The sequence below is a fragment of the Panthera tigris genome, chromosome D1 (genome assembly GCF_018350195.1).
Source record: "Panthera tigris isolate Pti1 chromosome D1, P.tigris_Pti1_mat1.1, whole genome shotgun sequence".
Lineage (NCBI taxonomy): Eukaryota > Metazoa > Chordata > Mammalia > Carnivora > Felidae > Panthera > Panthera tigris.
Window position 1 is genome coordinate 57,901,253 of NC_056669.1, and position 16,499 is coordinate 57,917,751.

The following is a 16,499-nucleotide window of genomic DNA, read 5'->3' on the forward strand; positions in this document are numbered from 1 at the left end:
GCATCTTCATAAGGTTTTGGTAGTGGATAGAAAACCCTGGCTCTCTTAGTGTAAACTCAGATTTCCTTGGTTTCAAATCATTTGGAAGCTCACTTCAGCACTCCCCGCAACCCACTCGCCCATCTCAGAAAGGCTGAACCATCCTGTGTGTCTGAACAGGGCCCCTTGGGTTATATGTTTCCATCCAGCACAAGACCCTTGCTTTGTGTCTGTGATTGGTGGTGCCCACTTCTTATTTCTGCCTAATGCCATTCTTGTGTCTTCCCTTAAGCAACTCTGCTGATGAAACAGGCCTGGCCACAGAACTCGTCTTCCTGTGGTACTGAAGGCACCTTCCACCTCCCAGTGGACACCGGGACCGAGAACCGAACTTACCAAGCATCCTCTGCGGCTTTCAGTAAATACAGCCTGTCTCCTCCTTTCCTTGTTCCCCTTGGTTGGGACTGATTTGTCTCTTAGAAAGAAAGGAAAGGGCACTTTTAAAACTGACCTTATAAGACACTTATTTTAAGAGGTTCTCCTACCCACACAAAAAATTGACCTTCCTCATACAGGGAAGGTCATCCTCTTTGATCATGTACCCGGCTTTGGGGAGACACAAAGCAGTGAGGGAGGGAGGAGGAAGTATGCACCTGGCCAACAAGTTTGATAAGGGAAGAACTGTTACTACATTTTAAGGGAAAGAACATTTGAAGGCCTGTGGACCTTTGGACAGAGAGGGCTCCTCTAGCTAGCACAGGGTTTCACAACCTTGCCATTATGGACATCTGGACCAGATAGAAATTCTTTGTTGTAGGGGGCTAACTTGTGCATTGTAGGATGCTAAGCAGAATCCCTGGCCTTGCCCCGCCCTCCTCCCCGCCCCCCGGATGCCAGCAAACCCTCATTATGGCAACCAAAATATCTCTAAACATTGCCAAGTGTCTCCTGGGGAGGCAGAATTGCCCCCTGCATGAGAAATATTCTCCAAGTGGAAGCTACACTGTGAGAGCAAGGTATGTACAGGGAATCCTCAGGGAAGACAGAAACCATCTGGCCAATCAGATTGGTTATGTTCATCTTGAGGTTCAGTGGGGTGACTGATGGTTTCACCTTCACACCTGATGTTTACTTTTTTTTTAATGTTTATTTATTTTTGAGAGAGAGAGAGACAGACGGAGTGCAAGTAGGGGAGGGGCAGAGGGAGAGGGAGACACACAGTCTGAAGCAGGCTCCAGGCTCTGAGCTGTCAGCACAGAGCCTGATGCAGGGCTCAAACTCAAGAACTGTGAGATCATGACCTGAGCTGAAGTCGGACGCCTAACCGTCTGAGCCACCCAGGTGCCCCCACACCTGATTTTTAATACAAGATGTCTCTGTGGGTAAAATGAGGACCAGTGTTTAGAAGTTACTGAGTGGCATTTTGACTCCATATAAGGAAGACTTTGTGCCTTGTTGGAGCTGTCCCAAAGAGGAATGGCTGGCTTTGGTTGTGGGGAGTGCTTTTTTTCTTAAGTTGTGCCAGCAGAAGCTTGACATACCCTTAAGAGGGATATTGCAGATAAAGCCTGATAGTTTGTAGTTCAGTAAATTATTAATCTGTTAAGTGGATTAAATGAATATGCTGCATTTTTTCTTTTTTTTAATACCCAATGTTATTTTCTCCTTAGTTACTGTTGTCCCTAGATGTCGTCATCAACTTACATTTAAACAACCTAACTCTTCACCTTTAGAGAATTTGCTTTCATTATCACCCTCTCATTTAATCTACACTATAGTCCTATTATGGTGGATTTCTATTCAGGTTTGAAAGCTGAGGCTCAGAAAGGTAATATGTCGAATGTCATCCAAGTAGCAAGCAGCACAACTAAAAAGATATCACTCAGGTTTAAATTTCAGGTTAAGTTTATTGACTTTTTTCATGAGATTTATTGTACTCATTAAGAGAGGGATGGCAGTAGTAGGGAGTTTTCTCAGGTACCTCAGGTAGAATTGAGCAAACATATATGTAAATGGGCTTATACATATACATATTTTCTCTTAAACCCACACGTGATTGTACATGCATATAGACACACCTACTATAGTTTAGCAGAAAGAGGCCTGGGATGGAGACCAGAAGAGTTGGATTCTAGACTTGGTTCTGTACAACCTTGGATAATTTATGTCCATGCTCTGGACCTTGGTTTTTCCAACTGTAAAATGAGGGGGCTGGACTAGGACCTTTGAAAGTTCTGTCTAGCTGTTAGACTCCTGATTCTGTCACCAGGGTGCTGTGTACTCAATATCCACCACCCTAGCAGGGACCTTTCTAGCTACCCTGCCCGTAGTTGACCAGCCAGCCTTTGCTCACATATATATCTCCAGGGTATTCATTCCCTCCACAGGCAACCCTTTCTACAGTGAGAATGTCTGAATATTAGAAGGCTTCACCTTCTCCTGTGTTGAAATCTTCCTGAAGTCCCATTGAAATGTCCTGCAGCTACCTCCCACTGTCCTTACAGGCTGTCACAGTCCCTGGAAAGGACCACAATGTGCCCCTTTTCTTTAAAGCCAGTAGTGTGTGAACCTGTGGAATTTTTAAATAGAGGTTGGCTCGCCTGCCCCTCCCACTCCCACCAGGCTTCCTCCCGACACAGATTTTGTGGCTTCTAATTGCTACAGAAAATTCAGGGCACTTTAACAAATTCAGTTTAATTTTACCAACACTTGCTAAGGCTGTTTGTAATTGGGTCTCCCTCCTACTTATTCCACACTCTCTTGTTCGGCTATCAACAAGGAGACTTGGGGGTCAAGGCAAGACTCAGACATAGAGCTTTGTTCAGACATGTAAATCTGATGGTCAATAAACCGATTAGTCTAAAAGGCATCCTTGATGTAAGGATCAATGCCTTTGAAGGTGGTAGGGGCTCTCCAACTGAAAAAGATTTATGGTAGTGCAGAAGGATTGAAGAGAGGGCTAAAACAGTTTTTATCTCACTAATGTGCAGACTCTATTTATTTTCCTGTTTGATGGACCCTAAAATTATAGTTAGGGACCTGAGAGAAAGAATAGGGCCTCATAAACAAAGCCTCTTTCAGAAGGCAGAGCTGGGACTTCTAGTGATCTAATTCCCTTTTTTCTGTCACAGTATTGCCTTTAATGAAATGATGACATGAAGGCCAAAATGTCAGATGTCCAAGATTGGACTGCAGAGACCTATAACTCAGAAAGGAACCGCTGCCCAGGTCATGGGAAGCCCTGAACTCTGAGCCAGCTCTGCACTGATTTGCTGTGCGATTTCGGGAAGGTCGCTGCCCCACTCTCAGCTCCAGATTCATTTGAAATGTAAAAAGTTGAATGCAAGTCTCTAATGTCCTGAAGGCATAGCATTCCAAAGTCCTAATCCTGTGACCTTCAGACTTAGGTAGAAGTCCATTCACAAGTGCCAGACCTCCAGTGAGGGAGCTGAGTCTAAGTTCATTTCAGCAAAATCAGTGAGTTTGTTTTTTGTTTTTGTTTGTTTTTGCATCATCAAGCCCAATAGCTTCTTTTACTTAGATGCACAGAATAACAAATCCTAAATTTTGCCTTACCCAAGGTAGCTGAGGCTATAGCTCCAGGGGACTTTATAATCCTCAGTGGTGCGGACAGGACTGTCAGTCAGTTGTAGAAAGTCCACTGCAGTGATTTTCTCATAAGTCTCACTGAAATACTCAGAGACTTAGAATATCAACACTAGAATGCCTTCTGATACTATCCAGTCCAAATGAGGGTATTCCTTGAGAGAAGAATTGACCTGACTCACTGACAAAGCCCAGGATGGGAGCCCAGGCAGTTCCTGCAGCCTCTTAACACAGGTGGAAACCTTGAGAACTACTGTAGTTGGAGGAAGGAGCACTGGGTCCTGAGTCCTGGCGAGCAGTTGCTCTGTCTCAGAGCATTTCATCTGTCCGTCATCTCATCTGTGAAATGTCTGTGTTGGGGGCTTAATGATCTCTAGCTCTGCTTCTTCTTTCTCAAACTGTCTGGACAAATGAGCAAGGCCTTCTTCTGCAGCATCATCTTTTGGCTGCCAAGGGTACTCTGGCTGCTGATTTGTATTCTGAGTATATGTGTATCTCATTTCATAACATGAAGAAAGGGAAACATTTTCAGAAAAAGTTATTCTTAGACTTGGAAACCAAATTCTCCTGCAGACTCTTGGTGCTTTTTGATTTTCCTCAGAGAGATAACCTCAATACTTTGTAAGGTGGTTGATTGTCCTTGTGGCATAGAGGAATAGAGCAGCCTTCCCCTAGGGATAGAAATTCCAGAGCACATTCTTGGGGAACATAAAGGAAAGTTGCCAGTATCGTTGGCTTATTAACTTGAAAGAATTGTGAAGTCATGGTATTTTAAACCATACAGTTTTAGAATCTTAGAATCCTGGAGTCTGTGTTCCAAGTTGGATCACACAATGGAAGTCATAGTTTAACCTCTCTATTGTAGTCTTTCAGACCAGTCTCTGCTTGCACACCGCCAGGGTAGGAAGCTTACTAAGTGTTTCTCTATACAGTGAGAGAGAGAAAAGAATAATAGCTCACCTTTACGAAATGCTTTTAATGTGTCAGGCACTATTCTGAGGGCTTTGCAATTATTAATTAATGTATTTATCACAGCAACCCAATGAAATAGGTACTGTTGTCCCCATTTTACAGATGAGGAGACTGCTGTTTTCTACAGCTGTTAAATAGCAGGGCTGGGGTTCAGACCCAGGCAGTCAGTCTGGCTCCAGACTACTCATAACCGCTACTCTGTGCTGTATAGCTTTCAGAGACAGGTATCTTAGGATTCAAGGGTATCCTGCCCTTCTGCATAGAAAAGAGATGCTCTCCACTCTGGCAGGACTCCTCATAACCTTATTTTATTCCTTTAAATCAGATTGAGCAAGCTATCCCTGTAGAAGTCCAAATAATAAATACTGTAGGCTTTTCAGGCCATATGGTCTCTGTCATAACTACCGTTGTAGCAAGAAAGCAGCCATAGTTGAGAAGTAAATGAATGGACGTGGCTGTTACAATAAAACTTTGCTTACCAAGATAAGTTGCAATTACAAAAACTGTAGTTTTCAGGTTTTATGTATTCATTTATTTATTTAATTTTATGGTTTATTTTTTAGTAATCTCTACACCCAGCATGGGGCTCGAACCCATGACCCCAAGATCATGAGTCGCATGCTCTTCCAACTGAGCCAGCCAGGCGCCCCTATAGTTTGCCTGTTTTAAATGTTAATAGCGTGAATAAAAGATTCAGTGGTAAATTAAATTTGTAAATAGTCTCCTGCATATCCCTATCTCGGAGATTCATAGTTCATCCTGTCATTTTAAAACTTCTCAGGGTCATGGAATAAAAAACAAACCTATTTATCTCTATTCTACATTACTGCACTTTTTTTTTTAAACAGTGATTAAAATCCTTCAGAATGATATAGTTCATCGCACAGTCTTGGGACACGCCCATTTTGAGAACCTCCACCTTTGTTTTACAGATTAAAAAACCATGCCTCCAAGGTGAAGTGCCCCTCAGATGGCTCCTTGTAGATATCATAGACTTAGACTTCTGTCTGCCCCTGCAGTATCTGCTTCACCTGCCTTGACCACATATCATAATTAGTGCCACAATCTAGAAACTTGGAGGAATCTGCTCCAGACTTCTCTCAGCTGATTCGCACCTCCATGTCTAGTTTCTCTTTTTTTCACAATGCTACCTTCTCCTGAATGTATTCTTTCCACTCCATCTTCATTGCTACTTATTTCCCAAATGTATTTGACCACAAAACCAGTTTCTCATGGAATAAACTATGGATCTGCAGATGGAAAAGTAAATGACATGATTCCAGGGAAGAGGACAAGGATGCCTTTCGGTGGTGCCTTTTGTGGTGACCAAATAGCAGCGTTCATGTCCTACTGAGTATTTCATCAGGGGCGGGGAGGTGGTGGGGGGGGGGGGGGCGGGCGCCAGGCCAGTGCTGTGGATGGAGACAGATTTGTGACCTTACAGCAGCTTGCTTTTACTCGGGGATAGGGTAAAAGAGACCTAGGATCTTTAGAAAAATGGGATTTTAGTTCAGGAGGAGATCTTCATTCTTAGCCTCCTGATTTAACAAAATAGGAAATTAAAGCCCAGACACTTGATAATAGGCACACCAAATTGGAAAAAAAAAAGCCTGAACTGAAGCCTTGGTCTGTTTTCTTCCAATAAAGCACCCCTCTTTGCTCTGCCCCCCAGTCTCTTCTTGCAGAATCAGCACCATGTTGCTGACAGTCCTTGGTGAGCATCTTGTAGGTGAAAGACCTTACTTTGAGGCAGGAGAAGGTCAGTGATGTACCAACCAGACTGAGCCTGGATGGGAAGCCCAGGGAAGAAGTATCAGCAACACCCCATTGGAAATCCAAAGCCAAGGTCTTCTGGCACTGTCCCTTCAACTTAGAAAGAAGGAGCAGTTTGTAAAAACACTTGCCCTTTCTGAGCCCATTGTATAAAGTAAGAGAGTTAGGGGTCACTTGATGATTACTTGGTTTCCATAGAATCATTTCATTTTGTGTTCTGTGAGTACATAGTCTTGTTCCTGGGTGATTTATGTCTCAGCTTTTTCCTGTGGACATAGGATCTGACTCTATTTTCCAGAACAGTCAAAGGTAGCACAGTTTAATCAAGTCACTGATTGTGAGCTCCCTGGGGCCTAGGTTTCAGGTTGATGTGAACTTTCATGACCCCTGACTTCAGGCAGAGGTGGTTCCCTCCAAGCCCCAGGAGTGGGGGGAAAGGCTGGCTCTGAATGGTGTTTTCTGTGGGCTTTTCACCTTAACCCTCTCAGGGAAGAAGGGGAATGTGGGAGAGAGAATTCCAAAGAGAGAGATACAAGGAGAGAAAAAGAATAAGGGGGAAAACAAAAGAGAAACAGCAGCAGAAGACACCCGGGCTGCTGAGTGAGGAGACAGAAAAGCAGGAAGACAGAGTGCGATAAAGGGCAAGTGGGCGGAGGGTCTCCTGTCTGTGTGTACATGCCTGTCTCACAGCATGTAGACAGAATCCCAAACTGTCTGAGCTGCAAGGGTCCCTTAGGAGATCATCTGGTTCCAGCCTCTTATTTTATATGTCATACGCCTGAGACCCAGAAAAATACAAGATGCCAGAATCACTTGTGTGCCCTGTGCACCAGGACTGAGGGAGCTGCCTCTGGGGCCAAGGCTCTCTGGGTGGAGCCCTGTTCACTGTTCTCATCTGTGTTTCCAGCCTGGAATCAGCCCATCCTTGTCTGGGGAGTCGTGACTGGGACCTGCTACCTTCTGACAATGTTCTGTCAACTAACTGGAAGTCTCTCTTATTGCCTTGGTACAGGATATACTGCAGGGACACCGTACAAGGTCCCACCGACCCAGAGTAATACTGCTCCACCCCCCTACTCCCCATCACCCAACCCCTATCAGACGGCCATGTATCCAATCAGAAGTGCCTACCCCCAGCAGAATCTGTATGCCCAGGTAGGTGCATGTGGAAGCCTGGGCCCACCACTTCTGCAGGTAAAGGAGTGACCAGCCTAGGAGGGTTGGGGGTGGGTAAGGAAGAGAGGAAAGGCAAGTTCATGGCTCTGGCCACTTGCCATTATTATATCATAGAAATGGTAGCCCTGTAGTCTACAGACTCCCTCACCCCACCTCAGCCCCTCAGGGGTGATGCATGAAGCCGTTTAGATGAATAGCGCCCAGAATGTCAAAGGAGCAGGGGCCCCTGGAAATCATCTAGCTCAATTCCTTCTTTTTTTTTTTTTTTCTTGAGAGAGAGAATGAGGGGGAGAGGGAAAGAGAATTTTAAGTAGGCTCCACGCCCAGTGTGGAGCTCAATATAGGGCTCAGTCTTACCACCATGAGACTATGACCTGAGCTGAAACCAAGAGTTGGATGTTTAACTGACTGAGCCACCCAGGCACTCCACCCAATTCCTTTTTATACAAGTGGGGAAGCTGAGACCCAGAGGAGAGTGAGTTGTCCAAGGTCACACAGGGAGCTGTTGGTTGAGTCAGGATGAGACCCCATGTGTCTTGGGCTTCTCTCCCTAACCCCCACACCTACCCTTCCTTGATAAAGTCTGTGAGCTGAACAGGGAGGAGATAAGTTCTCAGGCTCTGTCACCAGTTCCCTGTGTGACCATCAGTAAGTTATTTCTCTCAGTGCCTTAGTGTCCCCATCTGGGCTCTTTCAGCTAGAGAGAATGTGTGTACTCTGAGGGGATGGCTATGACAGGGACTATATGAGGCTCCAGCATACCACATGGCACATTTTTTCTCGGCTGACAGTTCTACATGAGGTTTTTAAGTAGTGAGGAGAACACTTTTTGATTTAAAGAAAAGCTACATTGTAGAATAGAATGCAAAACTTTTAAAAGATAGAACAGTGGGCTGGAGATCGTTTTTCTGGTTTGTGGTAGGCTGCTTTGCACTATGTTCTCAGACCTCTGGGATTATAAACCCATATTCTGAGGCTCCTGTCATTAGTTAGTAGAGGCATTGGGAAAGCTCTGGAGTAAGATGACCCAGGGGGCTGTGTCTACTCCCCACAAAGGTCACCAGGCCTGTGGGCTGTGGCAGCAGGAAGCAGCCCTGTGATCTAGGCAGTGGGAAGTCACCTAAGACAACTGTCTCCATCCTCACCTCTTTGCCTAAAGAGAAATAGTAAGAGACATCTGGGGAAATGCTCTGCATTTGTGACAGTCCCCAGTAGGTAAAACGGCAGTACTCGCACCAGTGTGATCGCCCCTCTGGTAATTCCTCATGTGCATGTACACAGTGGTCTGGATTCACCAGCCCCATCCATATTCTCACTCACTGACTGTGGTCCCTGCCCTTACATTTTAGGCAGCTCATAGAAGCACACTGCAGTAAGATCCAACCATTTTAAAATGTCAGAATTCGGGCTGTTACCCTATTAGATCATCATAGCAACCCTAGGAGCAAAGCAGGACAGGGCTGGAGCCTTATTTTTCGTAATTCATAACGAAAAGCTGAGCCCGTTACTGCACTGTCCAGAGTCATGTAGTAAGACAGACACAGAATCCCAACTGGGGCCCAGACCTTGTATCTCTAGGTCCATGCTTATCTGGCCCTATCCCATAGGGTCTGGGAGGAACAGGCTCCCCCTCCCTTTTCCTCCTCCCCATGTCCTACCCCACATCTCCAAAAGCTTGTGTGACCTCGGCCTCTTTTCCCTCAGGGAGCCTACTACACACAGCCGGTGTATGCTGCCCAGCCCCACGTCATCCACCACACCACGGTTGTCCAGCCCAACAGCATTCCCTCTGCCATCTACCCAGCGCCTGTTGCTGCCCCCCGGACCAACGGTGTGGCCATGGGCATGGTGGCCGGCACCACCATGGCAATGTCAGCAGGTGAGGGCAGCATCTATGTCAGTGTCCATCCCCCTTCTCCAGAAACTCATGACAGACTGGAGAACACAGTCATGGAATCGAGTGTCCCATAGCATGAGAAATTGTGTTCTGGGGGTTTCTGGGAATGTTGTCCATAGGGATGAGAAAGATGTCACCGAGGAGGACATACTGAGCTAGACCTTAAAGGGTGAACAGAAGCTGACCAGAGAGATGGAAGAGGGGAGGGCAGTCCAGGTGGAAGGAACATGAGCATAACACGTTCACAGAATGGAAATGGTCCAAGGCCCTTAGAAAAAAGGGGCATGGGTTTGGAAGAGCAGCTGGAGGAGTCAGCAAAGTAAAGTGGGGAGACTCGAATACCTCTAGGTAATGGGGAGCTAGCAAAGGGGTTCAAGCAGAGGAGAGATGGTTTTGGTTTAAACGTTCTTGGGCTGCAGGGTGGAGGCACAGTTATATAGGAGAGGCTGGAAGCAGGTAGGTCAGTGGGGAGGCTGTCATTTAGAGGAAAGATGATGGCACTAATACTCTGGTAGCAGCAGGGTTCTAGAAGGGAGTGCACGGGGCTAATGTTATTGAGCAGGCAGAAGCTTAAGCCCCTGTCCAGTAATTAATTGTAAGGCATGAGGGACCCCTTTTCCATTTCTGGCTTACTCCAGAAATCACATCTGAGCCCTGCCCTTCAGGAACCCTGAGGATAGGGATGGAGACGACACTGGGAGAGTAAGTTTAGGGAAGTCTCTGGGTGCACGGCGGACATTCAAAAGAAGAGCATGAGATGACAAGAGGGTTGTGGATAACTTTTAGAGACCCAACTTTTAAAGAATCATTTGAGGGAAGAGGGTACAAGGGGTCTAGTGGGCAGGGGGTGAGAATTGGGATTTTATGTGGCCCCCTAATGTAAGGGGTTGTTGAGGCCTCATTCCCTAAATCTGGTTAGCAAGCTATCAAATATCTGCTTGGTGCCAGCCTTCGTTCTGGTCCTGTGGACCAGTTACTGATAGATCAGACCAGAGCCCTGCCTTTAGGAACAGCAGGGCCCATGCGAAATACAACCATATAAACCAACAATTTCCACTCGGTAGATTACAAAAAGCATACAAAGAAGAGTAGAAGGAGGCCACTGAAGATGAGTGATTGACTCTGTCTTGGCGTATCAGCAAAATTTTCCCTAACGAGATGAAGCCTGGCAAGGTGGGAGGGGCAGGAAGTTCATGAGCAGGTGGGGGGCCCAGGTTGGGGAGCAGTTGTGTGAAAGACCATGGCTTCATCCTCTTCATCCCAGCACCCTGGGACAGCCTCACTGGGTTTACTCTTCTCTCTGGATGCTCAGGTACCCTGCTGACTGCACCCCAGCACACCGCGATTGGGGCACACCCTGTGTCCATGCCAACATACAGGGCCCAAGGGACCCCTGCGTACAGCTATGTGCCCCCGCACTGGTAAAGCCTGCAGCCCATCCAAGTGAGTGGGGCCTGGGCTGGGAGAGGTAGGAGGATGACCAAATACCAGCAACCGCCCAGTTGCTTTCCTGCTCTGAGTTCAGTAATATTACCCTTAATGATAGCTGTCACTTTCCATATGTTCTAGATACTTTACGTATGTTATCTCATAATCCTTAGAGCAGCTCTGTGAAATGAGGATTATTAGTTCTGTTTTACTGATAAATGCATAGTTCAACATCACTTAACCAGTAAGAATTAAGCTGGAACTTGAACTCCAGCCCTCTAGTGCTAAATTCTGTGCTCTTTACCTACAGTCTCTAGACTTCCTTTAACTCTGGTCCTCATTCTTCAGATGCAATCTTACCTTAATCAGATGTTGGCGATGGTAGCGGGGGAGGGGGGCGGCTGGAGACCTTGGGCCAACATCCCCCCCACCCACCAGCTTCCTTACTGCCCTCGACTGCTCCTGAGGGACATCAACTTTTAATACCTCTGCCCTACCTCCTGATCTCCCCTACCCTGCACGTCCTCCAGGAGCTCTCGGCACTGGACAGGAAGCAGGCAGCTCCACTAGGGAGGCACAGAGGGCTCCATTTAGGGCTCCCACAGTGAGGGGAGGGGATCCAGTGGCTTCCTGAAATGGCCTGACAGGAATATCATGGTCACTAATGGCTCTCCTCTTCCTTCCTCAGATCTGGAGTCACACATTGTATGCAACTACTCAAGTCTTACACAGGTGCTGGAGCAGTTCCCTAGCAGCACCACCTCTATTTGCAAGAAGAGACAACGGAAGTGCAAGGGTCACTTTATGCATCTTTAACGGTTTTGGTTTTTATTTTTGGTTTTTGTAAAAGCTGCTTTTTCTAATCTCCTGCCTCTCCCCAATGTCTCCTTCTTAGCAGCTACCCTTCCAGCTCTGTCCCCTCCTCCTGACCAAGCACATCCTCTCTGCTCTTCTCTCCTTCCCCAAGCATCCAGTCCCCGGGGATCCTAGTCTAGTGGCAGAGAGCAAGGTTTATTGCAATGGTTCGGCTGAAGGTGTGATTTCCTTTGAAGAGCGTAACACTTGTGGCCCTTGGGTCTAGGGTAGGAACTCAAAGCTGTTGAGCAGGTTACATCTCTGGGAGATTGTTCTTTATTTTTCCGGAGCAAGATTAGTTTAGGACGTTACTATGTCCTGACACAAAGGAAATGTCTTCTGAGAACCATCGCAACAGACCGAGAACAGGACCACCTGAATTAGGTAGGAGTGTTCATAGCAGCTTAATACCCCAGGTGAGAACCTGGGAAAACCAGATTCTTTCTTTGGGAGAACTTGAGGGAGGGTGGGGGGAGGGAGGGCACTGGGGGAAGGAAGAGGGGAGAGAGGTGCTTGCCTGCTGGCTTTGATTTGTAAGGTCTCTCGCCAAATTGTCTGGGCCTGGACCTTCTGATTTGCACAGTGTTGTTAACTGACCTGGCACTTCCTCAAAATGTAATTTTGACCTCAGTCCTGCCAAGCAGCTGCAGGGTGATGGTATCCCAGCCTCCCAAAGCCTTGGAAGGCCAGATGCCCTATGTAATCCAGACCTTGGCCCTTGAGCCCACAGGGACCCACTCTGATGAGATGCTTCCTCCTGATTAGAGTGGGAACCTATGGCATTTCTCTCCCTTCCCTCTGCCCTTCCCAGTGCCAGGGCTCACCAGCCTGTCCGTGGGGCTCTTGGTTATCTTGTGCCATTCACGGCCAAAGTGAAGGAACCACATTCCAGGTGGGTGCTGGCAGCTCTGAAGGTCAGGATAGTGAAGGAAAAGCAATAGCAATAAACATTTCATAGACTCATGGAACTGACGGGACCTTAGCAATCATCTCATCCATTCCCCTGTTTGATAGATGAGGAAGCTGAGGCTCAGAGAAGATGAAAGGACTTCCCTAGATCTTGCAGTAAATTAGCATTAAATGCAGGCTTCCTACCATGGGGCATGTTATCCACAAAAATTTAACTAGGGATGGATTGGCTTGGTTTTGTAGAAATTAAGTCAGCAGCACTCACACCCGGTGAACTCTGGAACAGTCTCTGGGCTTTTGTTTCTGCTCTTTTTCTCCATCGATTCCAAAGCGGGGTTAAAGACTGGGCAGAGGTCACATGGGGGCAAATGGCAGGAACAGAAATTGCAAATGAAGAAATAGCATTTGGAAATTCTGTGAAGACATCTAGAACTTTCGTTCTATACCTGACTCCAGCCCTAGGAGAAGGAGAAAGCGGGCTGGCTGAAAAGGAGGATCTATGCTTTTAGGACAAAAGCCCCTCCTCCTGAAAAGAGAAGGGGACAAGGATGAGGCCCAGGAGGCATGGGCTTTCATGGGAGAAGAGGAACCCCCAAGTCAGGAGTCCAGGCTAGTCTCAGCCAGGAGCCCAGGTTGCCCAGCATTGTCCCCTGCACCCAGCTTTTGGCTGAGCCAGCAGCTCCTGTGTGGGTGGGGGTGCAGGAACATTTTACTGTACAAAATGGGATCATTGATAACATTTGGGACTTTTAAACAACCCTTTTCATTTTAAATTCACATGCACTTGGACATACCCTTACCCCTACCTCCCATGTCTCCCTTAAAGGAGGAAGAAATCAGGAAACTCTTGAGCCAGAAGGACCTCAGAGGTTGTCTGGCATTCCCAGGAGGGCAAAGCCCATCAGCATCCAACCCAGAGCCAGGAGTTGGGGGACCCACCTTCTTGGCTTTCCAGGGAACTGCAGGACCAGTAAGGAGAAACCTAGCTATTCTAAATGGTCTGTTCTAGAGTGCTGATGGGGTTTCATTTTAAAACAACAAAGTTTTCCAGTGTTAATCCATTTTTTGCAGATACCTCCTCCTACTCTCTGGTTTTGTAAGGGTGGGTGAAGGTTGTTCTAGATTATGTCATATGTGTGTGGAAAATGCCAAAATAATACTAATGATAATAATAGGAAACCTTTGCATTTGTCAGGTGCTTCATAGATTTCAGAGCACTTCACAGCCTTTAATTTACTGGCCCTGAGAGAGAGAGAGGCGGGGTCAGAGTTATTACACCCATCTAACAAATGAGGAAACTGGTTGTAGAAGAAAAGGGAGCTTGCCAAGGTGAGCAGAATGCAAGCTAGTATCGTAATAGGTTTCCATGTACCCTGCTACCTCTAGGTGGGCTGGGTAGAACCACAGAGAGGAAGTAAAAAGGAGGAGACCTAGGAATGGCCCTGTTGCTTTTGTTCTTCCTATGCCAGTAAGGAAAAACTAACATCTAGTACCTCACAGTTCACAAAGCAATTTCACATCCATCATGTGGCTTAACCCTGTGAAATAGATTATTCCTCCTATTTGATCCATGAGGAAACTGAGACTTGGGAAAGCAAAGTGATTTGCTCATAAGTGGCAGAGCCACTTGAATCCCAGTTTGTCTGCTTTCCCTCCAGTCTGACTGCACATACAGGCTTGAGGGCTAAAGCATCTATGCTCTGCACCCTTTCTTTGCCCTAGTATGTAATTCCAGATCAAAGACAGGCCCCAAGGCGAAAACAAGGTACAGAAAGGCTGTGGTCTGGAAGAGCCCCAAGTCCAGCACCCTCTTTTCAGTGTGCATGGCGGAGCCCCAGTTCTGCTGGCCTCCCCCTCTTGCTTTGACGGAGATCCACAAGCCTGGCCAAGCTTGGGGAGTCATCGCAAAGGGAACAAGTCCAGGAGAGCAGGGGTAGTAGTAGTGTGCCTCTGGCAGAATGAACATTCGTGGCAGGATCATAGGCATCTTTTGGGAGGCATCTAAAGATACTGGGTGGCCCATTGGTAAAGCTGGACAGAAGGTCAGAGCTGGAAGGGCCCTGTCATTGTTAGGAAGGCCAGCAAGCCAGAGAGGACAAGGAGTGTGCCCACATGACATAGTGAGCTACAGTGCTGGCACCAGCATGCAGACACCTCCACTCCAGTGCCTGCCCCCAGTACCACAAGCTTGGTGGCCAGGTTTAGGGGTACAGGTGGTTTTAGTCACCAGCCAACCCTCTTGGCTTCCCCAACTTGTACCTGACTCCCTTTCCTCATTAGCCTGGGGCCCAGGAATCTGGAGTCTGGAGTGCCCCCCAGTGGTGAGAGCCTGAAACATAACTTTCCTGCCACTTGTGAAAACATTTTTTTCCTCATGAGACGGGACAGTTGCTGTGGCTCTTCTCTCTTGGCAATGACCCTAAAGTGTATATCCCCTTATCTAAATATCGAACAAGGACACACAAACCTATCCACATGTTTTTTTAATGTACAAAGTGCTTTGACATTCATTGATTGCCAAATCCTCATTTTATAGATGGAAAAAAACTTAAGTCTTAAAAGGCTTAGGAGACTTGGGGCACGTGGCTGGCTCAGTTGGTAGAGCATGTGACTCTTGATCTCGGTTGTGAGTTCAAGCCCTATGCTGGGCCTAGAGCTTACTTTAAAAAAAAAAAAAAAATGGCTGAAGAGATTTGCCAAAAGTCATACAGTTAAGAGAAAGAGCTGAGATTTGAACTCTTCAAATCCTCTGCTCTTTCTGCTGGCACCTGCTGGATCTCAGTGGCAGGCATTAAGAAGGGGTGGGCTGCTACCTGTCTGTTCCAAACAGAGGAAGACTCCAAAAGACCTGGGGAGCTCAGTCTTCCCAATTGAGATTTTTTATGAGGGGCCCCAAGGACCCTGGCAGCACCAGGAGGATGAAAATTGGCAACAGAAGGCCTAACCTGAACATAACACTTTGGGGTCATGATGCCGAGAGCTGAAGACACGTTCAAGGGCAGCCCCCAGGTTTCTGTCCATTGAAAGACCCGTGTCCCAGGGAAGCCTGCATACCCCTTGCTTTCTGACCCTGGAGGGCCTGCCCACTGTCCAAACGCAGTGAGTCGACACTCCCAGGGGACCTGATGTAGCCTTGAATGGCCAAAAGCACATGCCTTCAATCCCTGGGCTTGCTTTTCCCATGGGTGAGAACCAGGACCAAGAGAGACACTGTATAGTTCCAAGTTTGAGGTTTACCAATCTCAGCTAGGAATGCTCCTTTGGAGGGGCTTACTCTGTTCTGAGTGGCATTCAGAAATGAATCACATGGAGCATAAAACGCAGGCAGGCCCTTAGTCACCAAGTTCTGGCGTCCTTGTGTAGACAAGATTTAGCCAAGAGCCCCAGTGAGGCCCTGGCTGAGCCAAGCCCGGAGCCCTGCATACCCAATTCCTTGGGTCTGCCTCATGGCCAGAGAAGGAAGGCCTGGAGGACATGGGTCTTGGTCTTTGTGTGGTCTTGGTTATAGCACTCTGGCTGGATTAATCATTTAGGTATCACCATGGCATTTCTTAGTTGCATTTGAGTGAAGATAAATGGAAGCCCTGTTTTTCCACCCTCTGTTCTACCACATCACTACAGAGTGTGCGGTCCCCAGCTGCTTGCCAAGCTCCAGAGTCCAGAGAGGGGCAGGTTAGGCAGTGGAGTGAGCAGGTAGGAGGGGCACAGCCCCAGGGGAATCCAGGCCCAGCCCAACAGCAGAGGAAACTCAACCAGGCTAACATTGAATTCCATTCCTGAGCCTCAGAGATCAAGTTTCCATGGGCATGCCAGGTTGGCTGCAGGGTTTGTCCTTTACCTGTGTTCCCTTCTCCTAGAAAACTTGTTTCTGAAGTTATGTATTACATGGTTCCAGGGCCCAATC

General features: G+C 47.2%; 1 protein-coding gene and 1 non-coding gene across 8 annotated transcripts in view; one reads left to right on the forward strand and one right to left on the reverse strand.

Annotated features, from left to right (window-relative positions):
* The window catches only part of FAM168A (family with sequence similarity 168 member A), a 235,021-nt gene extending 223,327 nt beyond the window's left edge, over positions 1 to 11,694 (forward strand). For all 7 annotated transcript variants that reach the window (XM_042957980.1, XM_042957979.1, XM_042957978.1 and 4 more), the window contains 5 exons: positions 272 to 397; positions 7,343 to 7,485; positions 9,211 to 9,385; positions 10,716 to 10,846; positions 11,520 to 11,694. In XM_042957980.1, the coding sequence (XP_042813914.1) occupies positions 272 to 397; positions 7,343 to 7,485; positions 9,211 to 9,385; positions 10,716 to 10,828 (557 nt within the window). In that variant the 3' untranslated portion in view covers positions 10,829 to 10,846; positions 11,520 to 11,694. The remainder of the gene's footprint in view (positions 1 to 271; positions 398 to 7,342; positions 7,486 to 9,210; positions 9,386 to 10,715; positions 10,847 to 11,519) is intronic.
* Positions 5,130 to 5,202, reverse strand: TRNAM-CAU. Its single transcript has one exon. It is a non-coding gene; the product is annotated as a tRNA-Met (tRNA).
* Positions 11,695 to 16,499: the final 4,805 nt, after the last annotated feature.